The 19,421-nt window shown below is 37.9% G+C and overlaps 1 protein-coding gene across 5 annotated transcripts in view; it reads right to left on the bottom strand.

Annotated features, from left to right (window-relative positions):
• LOC131072799 (uncharacterized) overlaps positions 1 to 19,421 on the bottom strand; it is a 276,797-nt gene that overhangs the window by 196,065 nt on the left and 61,311 nt on the right. For all 5 annotated transcript variants that reach the window (XM_058009068.2, XM_058009060.2, XM_058009093.1 and 2 more), the window contains exons 3-4: positions 14,679 to 14,756; positions 7,999 to 8,114 (exon numbers count right to left, since the gene is read on the bottom strand). In XM_058009068.2, the coding sequence (XP_057865051.2) occupies positions 7,999 to 8,114; positions 14,679 to 14,756 (194 nt within the window). The remainder of the gene's footprint in view (positions 1 to 7,998; positions 8,115 to 14,678; positions 14,757 to 19,421) is intronic.

The following is a 19,421-nucleotide window of genomic DNA, read 5'->3' as shown; positions in this document are numbered from 1 at the left end:
TTTTTAGTAAGTCAGGGAATGGCTATTCTGGTGATACGGTCCTACTGAGCTCTCCATGCTTTGCCTCTGGATGCGAAGATCATGCTTTTCGGAGCATTAGTTCTTGACTTACTATTTTTAGTAAGTGGCAGTGTGGCATAATTCTATTTTTGGCAGTGGACAGGGTTCTAATTCTGCAACAGTTTTCTGGTCGTCCTGGCTCAGTTTCATCCTAGTTTTGATAATGATCAGTACGGGAGTCATATGTGACACAATTTAATATTATTTCCTTATCCTAAGGTTTAATATTTCATTAATCTGTTTATTTGCTACTGATTATCAAATTTGAGATTAATGTCTATATTCTCCTAAGTATTTGGCGAATTTCATGTTTAATAAAGAGATGTCCAAATGTTTGAGAGAGATATTATTTTTTATGACTTATCTCTAATATTAGCCAAAGTGTAACGTGGGTCCATGCCTTGGGCGTGAAGTTTGACTTGTGGGAAATGGCGCTACACTTGGGGTCCACATGTGGTGGAATGAAATGCAAATGAAACGCATTGAATTTGAAGGAATTTGCATTTGGGTTTGAGGTGTGTGAAGTTATAAATAAGAGCCTTGGGCTCCCATTTGCTCCATCTTGAAAAATTGTAATGTTATGCTGCCGGTTTGGCGACAGAGATTGAGGCTTCGAAGTGCGTCTCCCTAGTGCTACCCGGTTTCGTACATGAAATACAGTACCTAGTTGTGCATTGTATTCTCCTACATTCTCAGAGTTTGCCATAGACATTTTTGGTGTTGAAGTGATTCTGGAGACTTGCTGGTTTTGCCTATGGCTGAAGCACACTTTCGATCACACCTTTCTGCTGGAGCGACCGACGGTTATGGGTATCAGCTCTATCCTCCTTCCCAGCAATGGCGATACATTTTGTAAGTTTTTAGCAATTTTAATTAAGCTTTGAATTTCCTAGACCAAATCGAAATTCCTAGGTATAGCGTGGGTTTCTGTTTTTGCATTGGGATGCGTGCAAAATAAATAAAGGGGTGTTTGGGTTGTAGTTTTGATTGGTTGCTATTGTGAGTGATATATTGTGGGTTTGGGACTCGTTTGAGTTGATTCGGTTGTAAAATGAGGGAGTTATGAGCATTTTGGTATTTCCATAGGCTGTCGATTTGTACTTTCAGCCTGCAGATTGGTTGTAACAGAAATTTACATTCTTATTGTAGAAATCTGCATTACTCTCCTCCTTTCATCTCTATTATTGTAAGGTTAGGTAGTAGTACTACCAACCAGTTCTATTTTTGTTACTCTCATCCCACTGAATAAGTGGAAGAGGCTGGCTTGCCGCCTAATATTCAGCAACGTTGTAATTTTCAGTCCTCCCACTGAGTAAGTGGTCGAGTGATAGCTTGTGTAATGGTCCTCCCGCTGCATAAGCGGTCGAATTGAGGTTATTATATAATTGCAGTCCTCCCACTAAAATATTGTGGTTGAGTGATTCTTATTTTGTGTATCTCACTTGGCTGGTTTACTGCCAAGTTTCCTTGTTCTCCCGCTGGATTAGCGGAAGGGGGTGGCTTGCCGCCCAAGCTTTGCATTATGTTTCAGTTTTCTTATGCTAATGATCCCCTCAACACCGTATGCTCTCACATTCCCACATTGGGCACTTGGTGATCAGAAAGTGGAAGGGTTACTTTCCAGTATGGTTTCAGTTATGTTTTCTAACCTTAACGGGCTAATTCCTTGTTGATGTTATTATCGGCCTTGAAAATTCAAAAAAAAAATTACTGGGATATTACATAATCCTAGTCCAGGGGGCTCTTCTAAGCTCAAGCTTACCAGCAAACAAAGGCAGCCAACTTCAAAATACATCACTCCTAGAATCTAAACATTCAGTGCTAGAATTGTATGAGTGACCTTCAACATATTGAGGAATTTTTGATTGAAGAATTAGTGATTGAGGGAATTGAGGCAAAAAAAAATTGGGTCAAGGATGTTTAACAAAACCTTAAGGTAATATGATTGCGTGGAATATTGAAGTCAAATGAGTTAAGGATTCTCACTTGGCCAAGAGTGCAAGAGAGTCACTGAAAAATCAAGTCAAGACTCTTGCTTGAGCATATATATATATATAGAACCTTTTAGGTCTTTGTTCCCTAATGCTTCTATTTCCTAAGTGATTGTACTCTTTAATCCCTATTGACCTAGTTTTCTTATTTGTTTAGATTAATATAATTTTCTCTCCCTATCATTCTATAGGAGAGGAAATTGGAAGAGGGCATAGCTTTTTAAATATGCTAATCTATTCACCAAAACACAAGGTTGTGAAGATACATGCAGTCAAAGACTCAAATGTAAACTAGCCAAGTATATAGGAGAGATGTTGAATGCCAAGTACACATACATAGTTGTCCCCCAGCAAAACAAAATGAAGACATGATTATGAGAATGATACAATGTCAATCTACTAATCTCATAAATATGAATACTAATTATGTCCCTAGGAATCACGCTAACGAGTGGATACAAAGCCCAGAAAAAATAGCAAACAATGGAAATTCCAGTCAAGGAGACTTTCTCTAATACTATAATTATATTGTGGATAGGAAAAGCAAGAGGACAAGTTGATAGAAATCAACAAGGAAAGGGGATAACGCCAAACATTTTTATTGTGATTAATATAAGTTAGGGTTTTTTTTTGTGGTGGAGGTTTTTTTCTAAGGGTTTCGCTACTAGTTATTGTGATAAATACAAGTTGAGATCTCTTTGGTCCTGGAAATTTTTGTTGGCATTGTGTTGTCATTGATGTCAACCGGTATAGAGTGGCAACCGGTATGGAAGATGTATGTGCAGTATTGTCATTGATGTCAACTGGTTTTACTGTCATGGATGTCAACCGGTAGTATGTGCAGTTGAGGCCAACCAGTATGCAAGCTAGAGTCAAGTGGATGAACATGTTAGTATACATGTTGGTACTGACCGATATGTTAGTATGTTGCAATCTAGCAGGACTCCCACTGATAAATGATGTTGTCCTTGGAAGAAGAGAAGACTGAAGAAAGAATATTGCCTGAGGATTGTAGGGATGTTTCATCTACCCAATAACAAGGATGTCACTCCATTAGCCAGCAGGTGACATAGATCCTCCTCCACCAGTGTTTAGCAATTGAAGTGCAGTTGTCTATTCCTCCCACCGGTAAATGGTAATACCTTGCTTATCCCACAACATACATGACACACATTATGACTCTCCAGGATAAGTTAGTCAAAGTAAGCAAAGGCAGGTGATTGGATGCATAGACCGGATGAGTAAAGTGAAAGATGAGGATGCCTCCAAAGGATAAGATCTGAGATGAACACCGAATCAGCATGAGAAGTCAAGATGTGTTGCAGGGACAGAGAAGGAAGTGTTGAGACGATGGGTTTGCCATCTTGGCAAACTAGTTGAAAAGGGTATCGGTCAGATGAAGATGAATCTTTGCAGTTACACACTTGGAGTTACCAAGGCTCAGGTGGAGATTGTTGTTGCCACCGATGGAGATGGTTGGAGGTTGACAGCATGAAGTTATCTAGTGTCGCAACCGGTAAACAAGGTTACCGGCATGCAACTAAGTGAACTGAGAGACAAATGTGAAGTGCTCTCAATCTGAAGAAGATGCACATGATGAGTCATCCTAGATTGTTGCTGAGGACCAGCATGGTTGATGTTCGAGTAAATGTGATACACCCGCAAGACAGAGATGGTGATGGCAAGAAGGTCAACCGGTAAGGTAAGGTGTACCGGTAGGGTTAGATGTCCGGTAGGTGTGCACCAGTTAAGTGTTTGGTCGGTTATCCTATCTGAACCGACACAGAGGTCTAAGCTGAGATGGATACCGACAGGGATGCCATGTGGATTTGAAGTGGCAAACATGCAGAGGTCGGTGACGTGTCGCGTCGATGAGGTTGTTGGCATTTGGTCGACATTTAATGTTGACTGCGACAATCACGGGGAATTGCAGAAGAGTGCGGCTCAAGGTAAATCAAAGATTGCAGAAGAGTGCAGCTCAAGGCAAATCAAAGGACGCCCCCTCAGGAGTTGATTGAAGCAGGAGATCTGATCAACTTATCATCCTGGGAAAGATAACCGCGAGACCATTTAATGTGGTGGATAGAAGCGGGTCAGTGATCAGTCTGCTGCATTTGCTAAATATAGCGAATATGCATTGGAAGCCATGAGATTGGCAGCAATGGATGACTTGTTGCAGGTCCACAATATCAGAGAAGAGATTTGATTGGATCTAGTACGCCAATTTGGTCGGTGAGCAAACCCTAACACGCCTAAGTTCAAACTCACGTTTTGACGAGAAAGCTCATATACTTATGTGGATCAAAGATTGAGGTCCGATGATGCTGGTTGGTGAAAGAGAGTCATTCTGAGCAGAGAAGAGAGTAGATAAGATTGAGAAGAGTCAAGGAACTCAGCATCTGAAAAAAAGAGCTAGCAGGGAAGGTTAAACCGGTGAGAGGGTTTAACAGTGGCTTAACCGGCAAGATCAAACAAACCAGCAAACTGCAAAGTGAGTTGCAGAGGTGGGAACTGGTAGTGTTCAATCCAACTGGAAGGTAGTGGAGAGTGAAGCAGCTGCATATGTGTATGGGAGAGAAGACCCGGCAGGTAGTGAGCAGAGTAACCGGCAGCAGGTGTATGTCCTGACTGATCATCCAACAAGAAGAGGAAGAATCGGTCTGTCAGCAGCAGCAAGTGAAGGTGAGGAGAGAGATTGAGAGAGAGAGAGAGGGAAGACTAGAAGTCAACCAGTGAGGCAGAGGAGGTGAGAAACCGGCAGGGTAAAGTGTATGCAGTGGTTACAAGATTCACTTGTAATCAGACTATTACTTTTGTAATTTATTATGTACATGAAAGATCACTGAGTTGGAGCTCAGTGCAGGGGTTGGTGCTCCTTGGGTTGGTGCCCTAAAGCAGGAGTGGTACTCCTTGGGTTGGTGCCCTAAATGTTGTAACCAAAGGTTTTCATTGTGAGGCTGGATTGGAGCAGTAGACTCCAGCAGCACTTCTCACCGAGGTTTTTCCCATCTTGGGTTTTCCTCGTATATATCAGTGTCATGTGATGTGCCTTTGTCTGATTGCATTGTGAAGTCTTGCATTATCTCATCGATAGGTTTACTTGTGTTTGTTTCACTAACCGGTACTCTCTCTTAGTATGAAAAGGTTTAAGAGTTTTGGAAACCACTGATTCACCCCCCTCTCAATAGTACATTGTGTTCAACAATTCTGCTTTTAATGTTCCTTCACATATTTTGTTATTCATACAGTTTATGTAGCTATATTTGTTTTTCCATTGTTTCGTTAACATTGTATGATTTATCACATGTTTAATCAGATTGAAATAATTATTTGTTAATATTCTCATTACATCATTCACTCTATATTCAAATCTTAATCATTTTTTTCTTTGATAAAAACATTTCTATTATACTTGATGTTAAGATTCGTGACTTTAAATCTTTTTACCCTACTGCTTCTCTTTTCTAAATGATTGTACTCTTTAATCCCCACAGACCTATTTTCCTTATTTGTTTATACTCTCTCTCTCTCTCTCTCTCTCTCTCTCTCTCTCTCTCTCTCTCTCTCTCTCTCTCTCTCTCTCTCTCTCTATATATATATATATATATATATATAAAAGGAAAATGAACGAATTATCACCGTGGAAACTTTGGAGACTAAGCTTAGCAAAAAAATTTCAAATATTTAAGCTTACAGAGCAAGAAAAAGCACACTGGACATAATTATGAGAATGATCCAATGTCAATCTACTGATCTCAGAAATATGACTACATTAAGTCCCTAGAAATCACCCAATAGAGTGGATACAAAACCCAGAATAAATAGGGAAAAATGGAAACCGCAGCCAAAGAGACCTGCTCTAATCTTATAATTATCTATGGATAGGTAAAGCAAGAAGGAAAAGTTGATAGAAATCAACAACAAAGGGGAAAACACCAAACATGCTCTGGAACCCATATAACTACATTCATTAAAACTTTTTTATCTGTCAGTACATTTAAACTAATAAAATTCCTTATACATAAAGGTGCTTTGATCTCTTCCAAGCAAATGCCACCTTAAATAACTGAAAGGAATCACATCCGGGATTACAAATTGAAACTAAACCCGAAGTGTTGAAATTACTAGCTAGCACTAACATTAATGCCACTATTACAACTAAGAAAGCATGCTAACAATAACATTGGAATGTCACCTGATCATTACTTGTGGTATCAGTGAACAATGATAGAGATATTGATGGACAGTAGGCAAACTTTTGACAATGACCTTTGAATGGGATCAACTGCTAAACAATTAAATGCATCTCTGTAATGTCCCCTTTTTTGGGATGATATGGTTTATGATTGGATAAGCCTATTATTAGCCCTCGCAGGCTAAGACTGACGGTTAGAGGGTCCTAGTTGGCAGTGCAGGAGGCTTATTTCCATTTCGGAGGTCAGAAGTGTTCAAGATTTCTTTTCGTTTGGTTGAGTTTGGCCTTTGTTTGACTCTGTATCGCACACTTACTATTTATAGTAAGTCAGTGGTTGATTGAGAGGGACCCTTTCTACTTTAGTAAGGCATCTAGATGAACAGTGGATGCAGTGGGCTACCCTATGGTGTTTGCAGAATTGAGATATAATGGTTATTATTGGAGTTATGAGAATTGGATATTGAAACTATTTCTCCTTGGTTGCTGGAAATCAGTGACTGGATATTCTAAGGACGAAAACCCTTGGAATTAGTGAAGGCTGTACAGAAACCCATTCCTTCAAGATTGGTGAATTCAAACAGAGTTCACATCTACATTAATAGTGGAATTTCGGAATCAAACAAGCAAATTATTGGAGGCATTGGTGGCGCAAATATTCATATTCACTCAGGAGAAAATCGTGGGTTTGAGAAACACACTAACAGCCATCGATTCTTATATCAGACTTCATCTATTTGCAGATTGTGAGTATAATATTCAGCGATTACTCTTGCTACCTTGAGCACTGCTATAACCAGGTTCTTCATGATTTTTGGAGTTGATTTGCATTGTTATCTAGACTTGCTGCTGTAGGTAATCATTTATATCAGATTTGGCATTGTATTGAACATTCACTGTAAGCCAAGAGTCTTCGCCATTCATATCAGAATTGTACTTGATGATTGCACTCAATAAAGGAGGGATAAGTTGCATGCCAATTGTTTGATGTAATGCTTATATTGATTGAGCTCTAGATTATCATATGAGAATGCATGCCAAGTGTTTGTTATAATTCCTAGTTGTTGTAGATGCACATTTTCAGTCACTTATATGCATGTATAGGTAGAAAAGGGTTGGCATAGCATGCTGCGACTTTGTTGCTCAATCTTGCATCATTAGAAGCATTCAAAGACATCATTTGCAGCATTAAAACTCATAGCATAACAAACAGAAATTTGTATCAGCAAGTACATTTCAAGTATACAAACTGTTTGACAATATCCCTTGAGCCTATCTTCAGCGTTTTGAAGCCATAATCAGCAAGGGATATTACAATCTCAAATAGATAGTTGTATTCAATTCAATAGATTTCCCAAAAGCATGCGTTTGCATATCCATTACAAGATTCATTGGTCTTGTTTTCCTTAAAACTGTTAATATTTTTTTTTTTAAAGAAGAGTAGACAATTACAATGTTTCTTGTAAGTAGCTTTTGTTGGCTAAAACAACACAGCAACTAATATCTAAAATATTGATAGATAGGAGGCAACCTTTAATAGTGACTTTTTATTGAGATCAATCGCAAAAACATTTATGTACACCTCAAGTAGCTAGTTGTATGCCACTCATATTTCAACAGAAAAGATGAACATTAGACTAGTCGGATATACCTCCCAAAAGCATATAGTTTGAATGTCCATGACACAATCTATTCATCTCATTTTTATGAAAAACTGTTAAATTTATTTTTTTAAACAAATGGGCAAGCAATTACAATGTTTCTTGTAAGTGGCTTTTTGTTGGCTAAAACAACACAGCAACCAATATCTAAAACCCTGTTCAGCAAATCAACGGTTTCATCACTAGCAGAACAGTCAACAAAAGTCAAACCTGCAATACAAAAACAAATGTTAGATGAAAGAAAGAAAGAGAATTTATATCCAAGAAATATTCCCTAGAATATACATGCAAATGCAATACATAGTTAAAATAGGAGAGATACAACACAAATACACATCATACCACTGAGATATCCACATACAATCAAGAATGTAATGTCCCCTTCTTGCACCTAATTTAGCATGAGATTTCCATTAGCCTATTCCCAGGTTCCCGTAGGTTAAGTGGATGTTAGGGGACTCAGTGTACCAAGGAGAGCTCTAGCAAAGGTTTTCAAAGTATTCCAAAAAAATATCTATTTTTAGTAAGTCCTATTTTTAGCACTTGGTCTTGGCTTCTATCTCCTCTCAATTCACAGTTCAATGCTTTCCAATTCTATGCCTTGTGAGTTCTAAGGTTTTAAGGTGATAATCGATTTATGTCACTTAAGTTCTTTTATAAAGTTACTTTATAACTCAAGTGAGGGTGATGGGTTCATGAAGTGTTCCCCTATTAAACGCCTAGGATTGAGGTGACTTCAAGTTGTTTTTAAAAGGCAAGTTTAGACTTCAAAAATGGATGCCACGGATTGATGGAGCTTTATAAGTTTTAAAAGATTAATTTATGTCCCTTTATGTGGGCGCCAAGACTTGGGATTATAAAGTGTTATCAAAATGTTATAATGTAAGCTCAAGGAATGGGTCGAACATTTTAGGGTTATTTCATGTTGCTTTCAAAAAGTGAAATGAGAGGGAAAGCAATTCAAATTGAAATGAAAATTGCCCCAACATTTCCCTCATGTTATATATTTGTATTTGAGCTCTCATGTTGACATAGAAAATTTGAAAACTTAATGTTATGCTGCTAAATGAGTTCAGGGAGTTCTTCTTTTCCTAGTTGAGGACGAAATCCCTCTTCTAGGTTGCTGCTTTCGGTGGTGAAACATCCACCCTAGCTGTCTGGTGTTCTTGGTTGGAATTTTTCAGTGATACTGATTTTGCCTTTGTGGGTGATTTTGGGTTTGAAGAAGATGAAGATTTGTTCAGTATTTTGATATGAGTTTTATGATTTTGGTGTAGTGTGAGCTATCTTGGAGTGTGGTTTGAGTTTTGATAAGTTTAGATGATTTTTCTAAGTGCAAGAGTGCTTTTTTCAAAGATACTAGATATTACTTTTCTGCTCATATCTCCGTGAGATTGATAGCAATCATTTTGGGTGTTATTTCTTTGAATTCTTAATGGCTGGACGATCCTTTTTGACTATTCACTTGGGAGGTTCAGTGAAGTATTGATTTTCTAGAGGCAAATCACCCCTTCTAGGTGGGCGCTAAATTCCCATTGCCTTTGGTTTCAAATTGGACTCATATCTGCACTAAACGGAGATCTGTAATCTTCTTTTTGAGGTGTCCTTGCATTGTGGATTGGCTTGTTAATGAGAAAGAGCAATTTGGAGTAGTTTTGATATTTGTACTAAGTTATTCAGAGAAATTTGAATGAGTTTTCTATTCACTAGATGTTTGAAAATGCACTATTTGGCTTGTAATCAGGTCTGCAATTAATTTCTTAAGTCTGATTTCAGACTCTTGTTCAATGTTTTCTGATATTGTAAGGGAGATTAAAATGATTTGATGCAATGAAAAGTTTATTCTCTTTCATTGCTATGTTATTATCAATACATACAACATCGTGATGAATGAAACATTAAACACAAACACTTCTGCATTTCCATCTTATTCTATCAACAAAACTAAAATAAAAAACAGGGGTGATCATTTCAAAGGCCTAGAATTAAAGAACCTTGAGGTTACCATACTCTTACCTGTTGGAGTATAGTGTAATGTCCCCATTTTGAAATAGGATTTAATAATAAATACTAATAATAAAATGAAAAATATAAAAGAATAAAAATTAAAATATAAAATAAAATTCAAATAATTAAAATTTAGTTAAGTTTAATGAATGGTTAAAAGGCATGAAATGAAAAGTTGTGACTCCATGAAACATGAGGTATAAAAGGGAGAAAAGAACTTCATTTGAAACAGAACTTGCATCTACAATCAGAAGTGCAAATCTGATTTAAATAGTAAGACAGAAACGAAGAAGCATGACCCTTTTAAGGGATATCTCTTTCAAAGGAGATGTGTCTCCTCAATGAGATATCAAGGTATAAAAAGAGTAATCAATTAATATGAAGAGGAGGGAATAGAAATTCAGATTCTGAGTTTAATGCAGAGAAGGACAATTATCTAACCAAGGATCAGAAGCACTGACCCATAAGAGCAGATCAGTTCATGAGACATCACCAGTCCATCAAATAAGAGATAAATAGAATGAAGGAACAGCATTCAGACCAAATTGACAATTGTTAACATTCCAATTTTCAGTGGTAATATAGAGATCATACCTTAGCTTTATATATGTAAATATATGCACATCTCTGTTATACATAACAGCACTGCAACAGTCTGTCACAAAAGTGTAAGGAAAGGACTCTGAAATTAGGGAGAACAGCTTAAGGACACCCTGCTACAATGGCACATAGGGAAAGAACAGCTAGTAGGGCACCCTATTACATTGTGAAAGGGAGAGAACGGCTAAGGGCACCCTATTGGGAATTCCTTTCCAACCCCTATGTTGAGGACTATTAATAAACATAAGGATCTCCAACCATGGATGTGTGGTGGAGGACTGCATGGAGGGAGAACAGCTGTCTTAAAGCACCCTACCCCGCCTCCCTACTCCACATCTTCTATGAATGATGGGCAGCAAGCAGGCTCATAAGGAGGCCATCCTAGTAGGATCATTGCAGCCTAGGACAATAAGGGAACTTACAGAGTCAAGTAACCCCCTTACAAGCTCCCCCCGATACTGCAACTTCAGGAAGATAGACGTAAATGGGGAAAGCAAGTACAAGCTGCCAAGCAAGCAAGTGGGTTGTGGTAGACATTCCATTGGGCTTGGTGTAGAAATGGCTTCGAGCGGACCCATCATGTCTCTTCCTCCAAACTCTAATGTGCTTGGTAGTGTTGTGACGTTTTTCACACAGCACCCCATTGCAAATGGGGATCCCGACTTTTTTATTTTTAGCGTAGCTGTTTTTGCTTAGGTTTGTGTTTTATTTAACTTGGCATTCAATTTTAACTCCTAGCTCTGGTAGGGAAGGCAAAGTCTTGTCAATCCGATTGATGCATAGGTTAATCCATGAAGTGTAAGAGTCTGTCCTTGCCAAGGATAATCACTGATTGAAAATTAAAGTCCTGGAGCTTTGAAGGTCACCTTTGTAATATCAGGAAACGTAATTCATGGTGAAGGAAACACACAAGGTCGGAAATCCTTGTAGGTCAGGGATCTCCGTCAAGGAAATTCATGACAATATGGAATCCCTGCTCAAGGAAAATTTCTTCACAAGTATGAATGTGCACTCAAAGAGAATTCCTTCTACTTAGTGAAATTACCAGGAAATGAAAGATTTTCATACTGTAGAACAAATCTGGTAATTTTATTTAATATCAAAATCTGGTAATTTGCACAATCCAAATGAAACATTCATAATCGAACTTAGCAACAACAAGGTTCAAGCTAACTTTGCACTGTAGCTTATAATCAGCTACAGTGCAAATTCAAATGAAACATTCATAATCGAACTTACCAACAATAAGGTTCAGGCTAACTTTGTACTCAAAGAGAATTCCTTCTAGCTAGTGAAATTACTAGATTTAATATTAAATAAAATTAACATATTTGTTCTACAAAGCTGCCCCATAACCAGCTCAATTTTATTCAACCAATTACTCTATAAAATAACCCCCATTTAGGGGTCGTCTTGGCTTGATTCCTCCTTTAATCCAAAAGCAAACGTACAATGGACTCCACCTAATGCGGGGTGGATCAAAGTCAATTTTGACGAAGCTGCCAAGGTAACCCAAGGCCATCTGAGGCACGATGTGTGCCCAAAGAACACAAAGGTAGGATTCTAGTGATCGAGGCCAAGAAACTACCAACTGGAACAAACAATGAAGCGGAGCTAATGATGGCCTTGTTTGAGGTTCTATTACATATTAGAATGGGGTTCCTGAAACTCCACCTAGAGGAGGACTTGTTGATTGCGATAAACGCAATTTGGTGCCAAGATACACTGAATTAGAAGCTAAAAAAGCTTCTCCCATGAATTTGGCTCAGCCTAGCCCAACTAGTAGATTTTGAAATTTCTCACACTTATCAAGAGGGAAAAGTTGAGGCAAAGCGACTATTGAAGGTGGCCATGGATATGAATGTGAACGTCAATGTCATAGATATGGCAAAACTAAATCTCAAAATTGGAGAAATCGAACTGGCAGTAAGGACACCCGAGGACAATGCATTTATGCCTGAGGTAGAGGAGAATTAATTGAATAGGAGTAAAAGGGTGACAGAAGGCTTTATTAATAGAAGGCATTCAAGATGGATATGACGATCTGCCTTAGCGCCTTGGAGAAATAAATGGCCTTTGGCAGGAAGGTTACTGATTAAAGGCTAAAGAAAATATTCAATATGCCAAAACCAGAGGGGATGGATGCCATTAAATACATCCTCAAAGAAGCCTTCCTCGCCTCAACTTATCGTTACAGGGTCAACAGTGATGTGGTGTCGTTATTCATGGCTTGGCTGCTCCAAGCTCCAAAAGAGAAGGTCATGGTGAAGTTCCTCGTGTAGAAACTGGTTAAGACTAAGTGGAGGGTCGATATGCAGCTCTATCACAACATGGCAGTTTGAGGATTTGGACTCCATCCTTCTGCAAGGACTTGGCCATGGTTTACCCTCCATTACAATGACCCATGGATCCCCTTTTTGATATGGTTGACGGAGGAGGATGAGAAGGCTCAACACCATCAGGTTTGCAGGGACATCAACTTCCTGAAGAAGCTTATGGGAATGGTCTGAGTGGTGGAAAGACCTCCATTACTTGCACTACAGGCCCCCTCAACGGGCACAGGGCAAGAGGACATGGAAGAAGAAGCTAACCAGGAGTAGCAAATAGGATTTCTAGTCCTTTTTCTTTTTGTAATTTTGTCTTTGCCTAATCGTTGATGTTTGCAACTCTATTTTAGGTATGGCCCCCTTAGTGCAAATTTGACTCGTCAAAAACAAAAATTACTCTATGAAATAAGTCGTTTGCAATATTTGCCACTTCCTACATTTTTGCATTCATTATAAACTGTCTCCCTTTGAAGCTACAACTAGCACTTCGTTCTCATTAGCCATGTGGTTTAGGGTTTTTGTGGAACCTACAAACCAAGCTTCAAAGAAGAAACATCATTTAAATTCTTTGAAAGTGGATGTTTTTCCCCTGCTGGTGGCAAACATTTTAGCTGCAGCAGTTACTGAATCTTCATCTTCTCCTCCTACTACATCTCCTTGTTGTCACACCCACTCCCACCCATTGCATTCTTTCTTAATGGTATTGTTGACACCTGAGGAACTTGTAATTGATAAGAAAGATGAGATAAGATCATTTTTCCTCTAAATATTATGGACTGCGGAACTATCAAATATTAACAATTTTTTTATAAACAAAATAAACTTTATTATGTAACAAAGGGTCATATTACAAAATTCCAATTCATGGAAGAAAACACCCTCAAATAGAGGAGAATCTTCTTAAAAGAATGGTACAATAGTGATCATGACTTTTAAGAGTAACATAGAACTAAGAAACCATAAATAAAAGTATATTGGAAAGCACAAGTAAAGAGCAGCAAAGAGTAACACATCTAGAGCATTAGTAACCATCATATCTTATAACACCAGAAGTCAAGAGACATCGCCCCTTATTTTACAAAAATGAAAAGATCCTCCTCAAAGCTTATGGCCTTAAGGTGGGGACTGGTTTGGACCTGAAAATAAATTACAAGCATTTCAATATATAAGATACACGTTCAGTTTCCTATATATGATCTATGTACGTGAAACCTTGCATATTGTAAAGAAACATTCATTTACCAACATAGTCAATACCATCAATAGTAAACTGTAACTGTGAATCAGAATCCACCATGACATATTTGAAATAGGGATTCATGAAAATATCTGTCATAAATAGTATATTTATCAACCACAACAAATATTCATCACAAATCAAGACCAACCAGCACGTCCAAATTATGTAAGAGTAAAGCATTCAGTGCAGAGAAATCCTAGATTCATGAATCATACTAACTCGTGAATACACATTAGTAAATGGTATGAAAATTTGTAAAATGATAACTTTCTATGACTTTTCCCTTAAAAAGGTGCAAATATTTTTATACTCAAATCAGCTACAATTAACATTATTCCCATCCTCCCATTCTCAAACAGAATCTGCAGTAAAGTGGTAAATGCTGCTTTTACAAGGTTCAGACTCCATAACATATACTTAGAATCTTGTTATTGTTAAAATCCATTAAAGAATTACAAAGGTTACATTTCACCAGAACCAAAAAATGATGGCTGTACAGAGAAGTGAGAACCCATATTTCATAACAAATAATTTCATTTATTGTTTTCATCTGATAAACAATAGTCAATACTCAAATATAGAAATGTGTGAATCACTAACCAGTTGATTGACCCATAGACTTTGCAATATCTGACAACTTGGTGATCACATCACAGTCCCCATATACCACAAACCCATCTGCATTATTCAACACAGAACCAAGAAAATACAACAAAAAGCTGTAAGAGTAGTAGACAAAAATGGAACTTCTTTAAAAAGGTAAAACCACCAAAATAAGAATGGGTGACAATCACACGCCAAAGAATTTAAAAAAAAGGAAGGTTGAAAAAGTTGGAAAATATCTCTAGAATATCTAATTATAGAAGATGCACATATTTTTCTTTTGTGTATGGTTAACAGTTTAGAGTTGTTACAACCATAGATTAAAAACTTTCAAAAAACTCACCTGACTTGAACTTTCAAAAAACTCACCTGACTTGCAAGTTATTGCAAGTCAAAAATGCTCTCGTGTCACTCACCCCAAAAGCTCAAGGGCAAGTCTTTGTCAAAAATCAGTGGTTTTTTTTGGTGAAGAACGCACTGTGTAATCAATATTCTGACCTGAAAACTCATCAACCAGCACAAAACATTTGTCTGCAACACTTTCACTCTTCCAGCTCTCACTCCTTGATGCACTGACAACATTTCTTGCAATTTCAGGTGATTTGACAGATTTTTTATTGATTTTGAGCTGAATGGATGAGATTTTTGGCAGTGTTTGAAAGATATGTCCGTGTTTTTGCAAATTTTCAGTTTTGTTTTGTTTTACTACCACACTCTAGGGTTTCATTATCCCTTTTTTTGTTTTTTTTTATTTAGCTAGCTGCTAGGTTTTGTGCAGGTACACCTAAAAAACTCCATTTTCAGGCCTCTCTTTTTCTAGTCAATTGTCAGTTGATCCTCAAGTTTGCATCAGGTTCAACTAAACTGTTGTCCTTCCAGTAAATCTGCATAAAAGTTTGTCCTGCCATGGTCCTATTTTCTAATGATTCTACAGGGTGAAGATCATTTCCTCGAGTCCAATAAGGAACAAAAAAATGATGGTATACAGGAAAAGACTGAACAAAGAACAGATCAGCACACAGTAACATAAGGGAAAGGTGGCAAAGGCGGTTCATAAGGCAGAGGCTTACTTTTCAGAATGTTTTACCTTCCCAAACCTCCACACAAACAGGAGAAATCAATGCCAAATAGCTGTTAAAGGTTTAAGTGCAAAGCATCAGCAATAGAACAAGTATCAAACAATTAAGAAAATACCACCATACATAATGAAACTAGGCTAAAGTCTTAGTAAATTACAGTGACAATCCTATAAGTGATCAGTGTCAGCTCTTAAAGGAGTAAATTCAAGGTAAAAAGGTACACTATATTGAAAGTTTAACCACTTCAAATCTCCACTTAGTAGGCAAGTTGCTGGTATATACCCTAGTAATGTGCATTCAGCCAATAGAAAGACTTTAAGATAAGCATGGCGCACAATATGAATGGTTAAACTAACTACAATCTGCACCAAGTTTTAAGGATAAATGTCAAGGAGGCACAGATTAGAGGTGGAATTGCCACATGATAACCCTACCATGCATATTATAAAGTAGCAAGTTGTCAAGGAAATCATGCCATAGCTATTCACCAAGAGGCAATGAACATACAAAACTCCACGCAAGAGAAGGAGTTTGAAGACATAAAGAAGGTGTTGCAGTTTCCAAGTAGCAAGCCCATTCAAAAATGGCAATCAAAAAAGAAGAGAGATGAGTAAATTAAGGCAAGAAAGAAACCATAAGTTTAACTAGCACACTTTATTAGTGGCTATGCCAATCTTAAACTCCACCAAAACATACTCAAAGTGGCAAATGCCCGATAAAACAATGCCTAACATAGGGGAAATAAGAAAAAAGTGCACTTTTCAAGTGGCAAAGCCAGTCCAAAACCACCACTTCACATTGGCAAGACATTAGTGAATGTCACCAGCCAAAGTCGTCTCAAAAACATAAAGAGGATGTCATACTTTTACCTTTGGCGTTGACAACTTAACATCCAACCTAAACATAAGAGAAACAGCATGTACTTAAGTGGTCAACACCTTTCTTCAAAGAGAGGGCAATAACCTAAAAGTGTCCTGAAAGAAAACCAGAAAATATTGAGAGGGGGGGGGGGGGGGGTGAATCAGTATTTTTAGCTTATAAAACCTCTAAAAACATAAGATAGATAACAAGATAAACAGAGAGACAAAGAAACAGAGTTTTATCACATGGAAAACCCTTTCGGGTAGAAAACCATGGTTTACTAATTTGCAAATGAATGGGCACCAACCCAGTTACAGTAAAGAGCTCCAACTCTAATTCACTGAGACTCCAACCTCTAATACATAAGAAGCACCAACTTCAACTCTTTTACAGAAAGGCTCCAACCTTGTCAAAACATAAATTTTTAAAACAAATGAGAAATAATACAGCTCACTTAAAGCTGTTGATGTTCTATTAAGATGCTGCAACTCACCCCTTATTAAAGAATATTTCACAATGACCCCAAAACAATTGACTTCCACACTTACACAAACACTCTCACAAACTCATAATCTCAACACAGTGAAACTCATAATCTCAACACAGTGAAATTGTATCACTGAATCCAGCTCCCTAAAACACACAGAAGTCAGCTAATGTCGAAATGACAACATACACACACTCAGAACAGAGTTCAACTAAAATCAGCTTCAAGATAATTTGATGCAGCTCCCTCTAAAACTCTCAGGTATACAAAAGTGACTCAGTCGCAGAGCAGCATGGTTAAAATATACTTGACTCAAAACCCATCAATGCTGGGCAGAATGCATCCACTTCCAGTCACACACCCTCTCTTTACAATTCCATCTCAATATGAAAAATCTGAAGCATCATTCAAAAGATAAGAACTCTATCTCTGTTCTTTCAACAGTTGCTTCAATCACTGACCCTTTTTAAAAGAAAACGCTGTCCATCTCAGAACACTTTCAATACACACTTCTTAGTTCACTATCCATGCACTGCTACAGTCAGAACCATATATGTGAGAGTGAAGGTACATGTAATGTTCCCCCAAATAAATAAATAAACCATGAAAATAAAGATGACATGATATTAATTATATTTATATTAATATTCTAATCTGGGATTAATATAAATAATTAATATTGTTAACGCTCTTTGAATAAAGGTAGTTCATAAAACTACCTCGTAGGTGAATAAAATGGCATAGCGTGAGTTATCGAGGATGGCTGGAGAAGATAATTTCATTCCCCTGTGGCGGAATACAAACAGAATTCAACCTCCTTTCGTCAGTGAAGACTGGCCTATTGGTGGAACCATGATAGCATGAACAGAGGTGTGGCAACGTGATACTGGGAGGGAAGACGTGCTGGTATATTTCCGTGGAATGCCGTGAGACCAGAGTATATCCTCCATATTCCTTATGCTCGTATTGGGGTGTGATCTCCAGACCAGAGACCAGACGATCTCATATTCCTTACGCTTGTATCGGGGTGTCAACTCTGGACGCAGAGACAAGACGATACGAGCATCTCGTATCTCGTGGCAAGAAGGCCCGATATCGGTTATATCTCATACCGCGTGGTAACGCAGACAACATGCAGTGGCTGTGACGGGAGTACAGACGGGGTCTATTTGTCTATTCCGTAGAAGATAAGCAGGGATAGAGTTCGGGTTAGAGTGGTCAAACGTCGGCATTCACAGGTGAATTTCCACGTTGACAACCAATGGGCATATGGAGATTCTTCCGGAGGACTACCGCGATGATCTTTGGCACTGCCAACCCCGCGAACTAACAGGTGCACCATGAACATTTAATTATACTATATTGAATGTGTACAATGTCTGCTCAATCAATGGAAAAATGATCAATAAGCGTGAAAGTTAATGTTGGACTGCACGGTATATATATTGATGAATGAAATTCATATACATCTCAATAAATAACCGACTAAGTTAAACAATACATCTCTGCATAATCTGGTCATAAACATTTAATTACAGTCAGTCCCCAGTAAGGAATTTTACAGTACATCACACTCTCCATGAAATTATCGGGCATCCATTACCACACCAGCAACAAAACTTCTGCTACTTCAATCACTTAAAAAAAAAAAAAACCGCCACATCTTTCAACACGACCTAACTCACACACAAAAATTAGCAGCTCAAAAAAAAATGAAATTGTCACAGCGCATACTAAGCCCACTAGTCTTCTGTGAAGAAGAATCAAAATCATTAAAAAAAAGTTACATTCTGCTGTAATCGCAGCATTACTGACACCCAGATAATGACATGCAAATGCTCTGATTCCATGAAACCAACAGAAAATGACACAGAGCTTAGGGGATATCCAACTGAAAACTGCCCTCTGACAAAAACGCCCTGAAAATTATTCTTCAAAACCGCCAACTGACATCTGAAAATAACCGTACTTTTTCTGTAGCTTACTGACATTCATCGGCATGAGGAGTAACTGATCTGACAATCAAAAGGAAGCAGTTCTGACAACCATCAGCATGAGAAGTTCGCTAAACTGAACAATTGGCACAAACTGAACAACAGGTGAACTCAAGCACAGATTATCAAAAGCTTACATGTGCCATGAATTGAAAAAACATATAGACGTTAATGCCACAATTCAACACATCGATTGAAACAAAAAAATTGACATCAATGACACATTTTAACATGTTCCACAGCCAACAAAGTGATAAAACAACTTAGAGAGTGGTGCCATTTTGGATTGACAGTGCCACATAAAAATTCCACGCAACAA

Source organism: Cryptomeria japonica, chromosome 9 (assembly GCF_030272615.1).
Source record: "Cryptomeria japonica chromosome 9, Sugi_1.0, whole genome shotgun sequence".
Lineage (NCBI taxonomy): Eukaryota > Viridiplantae > Streptophyta > Pinopsida > Cupressales > Cupressaceae > Cryptomeria > Cryptomeria japonica.
This window is presented reverse-complemented; position numbering and strand designations above follow the sequence as displayed.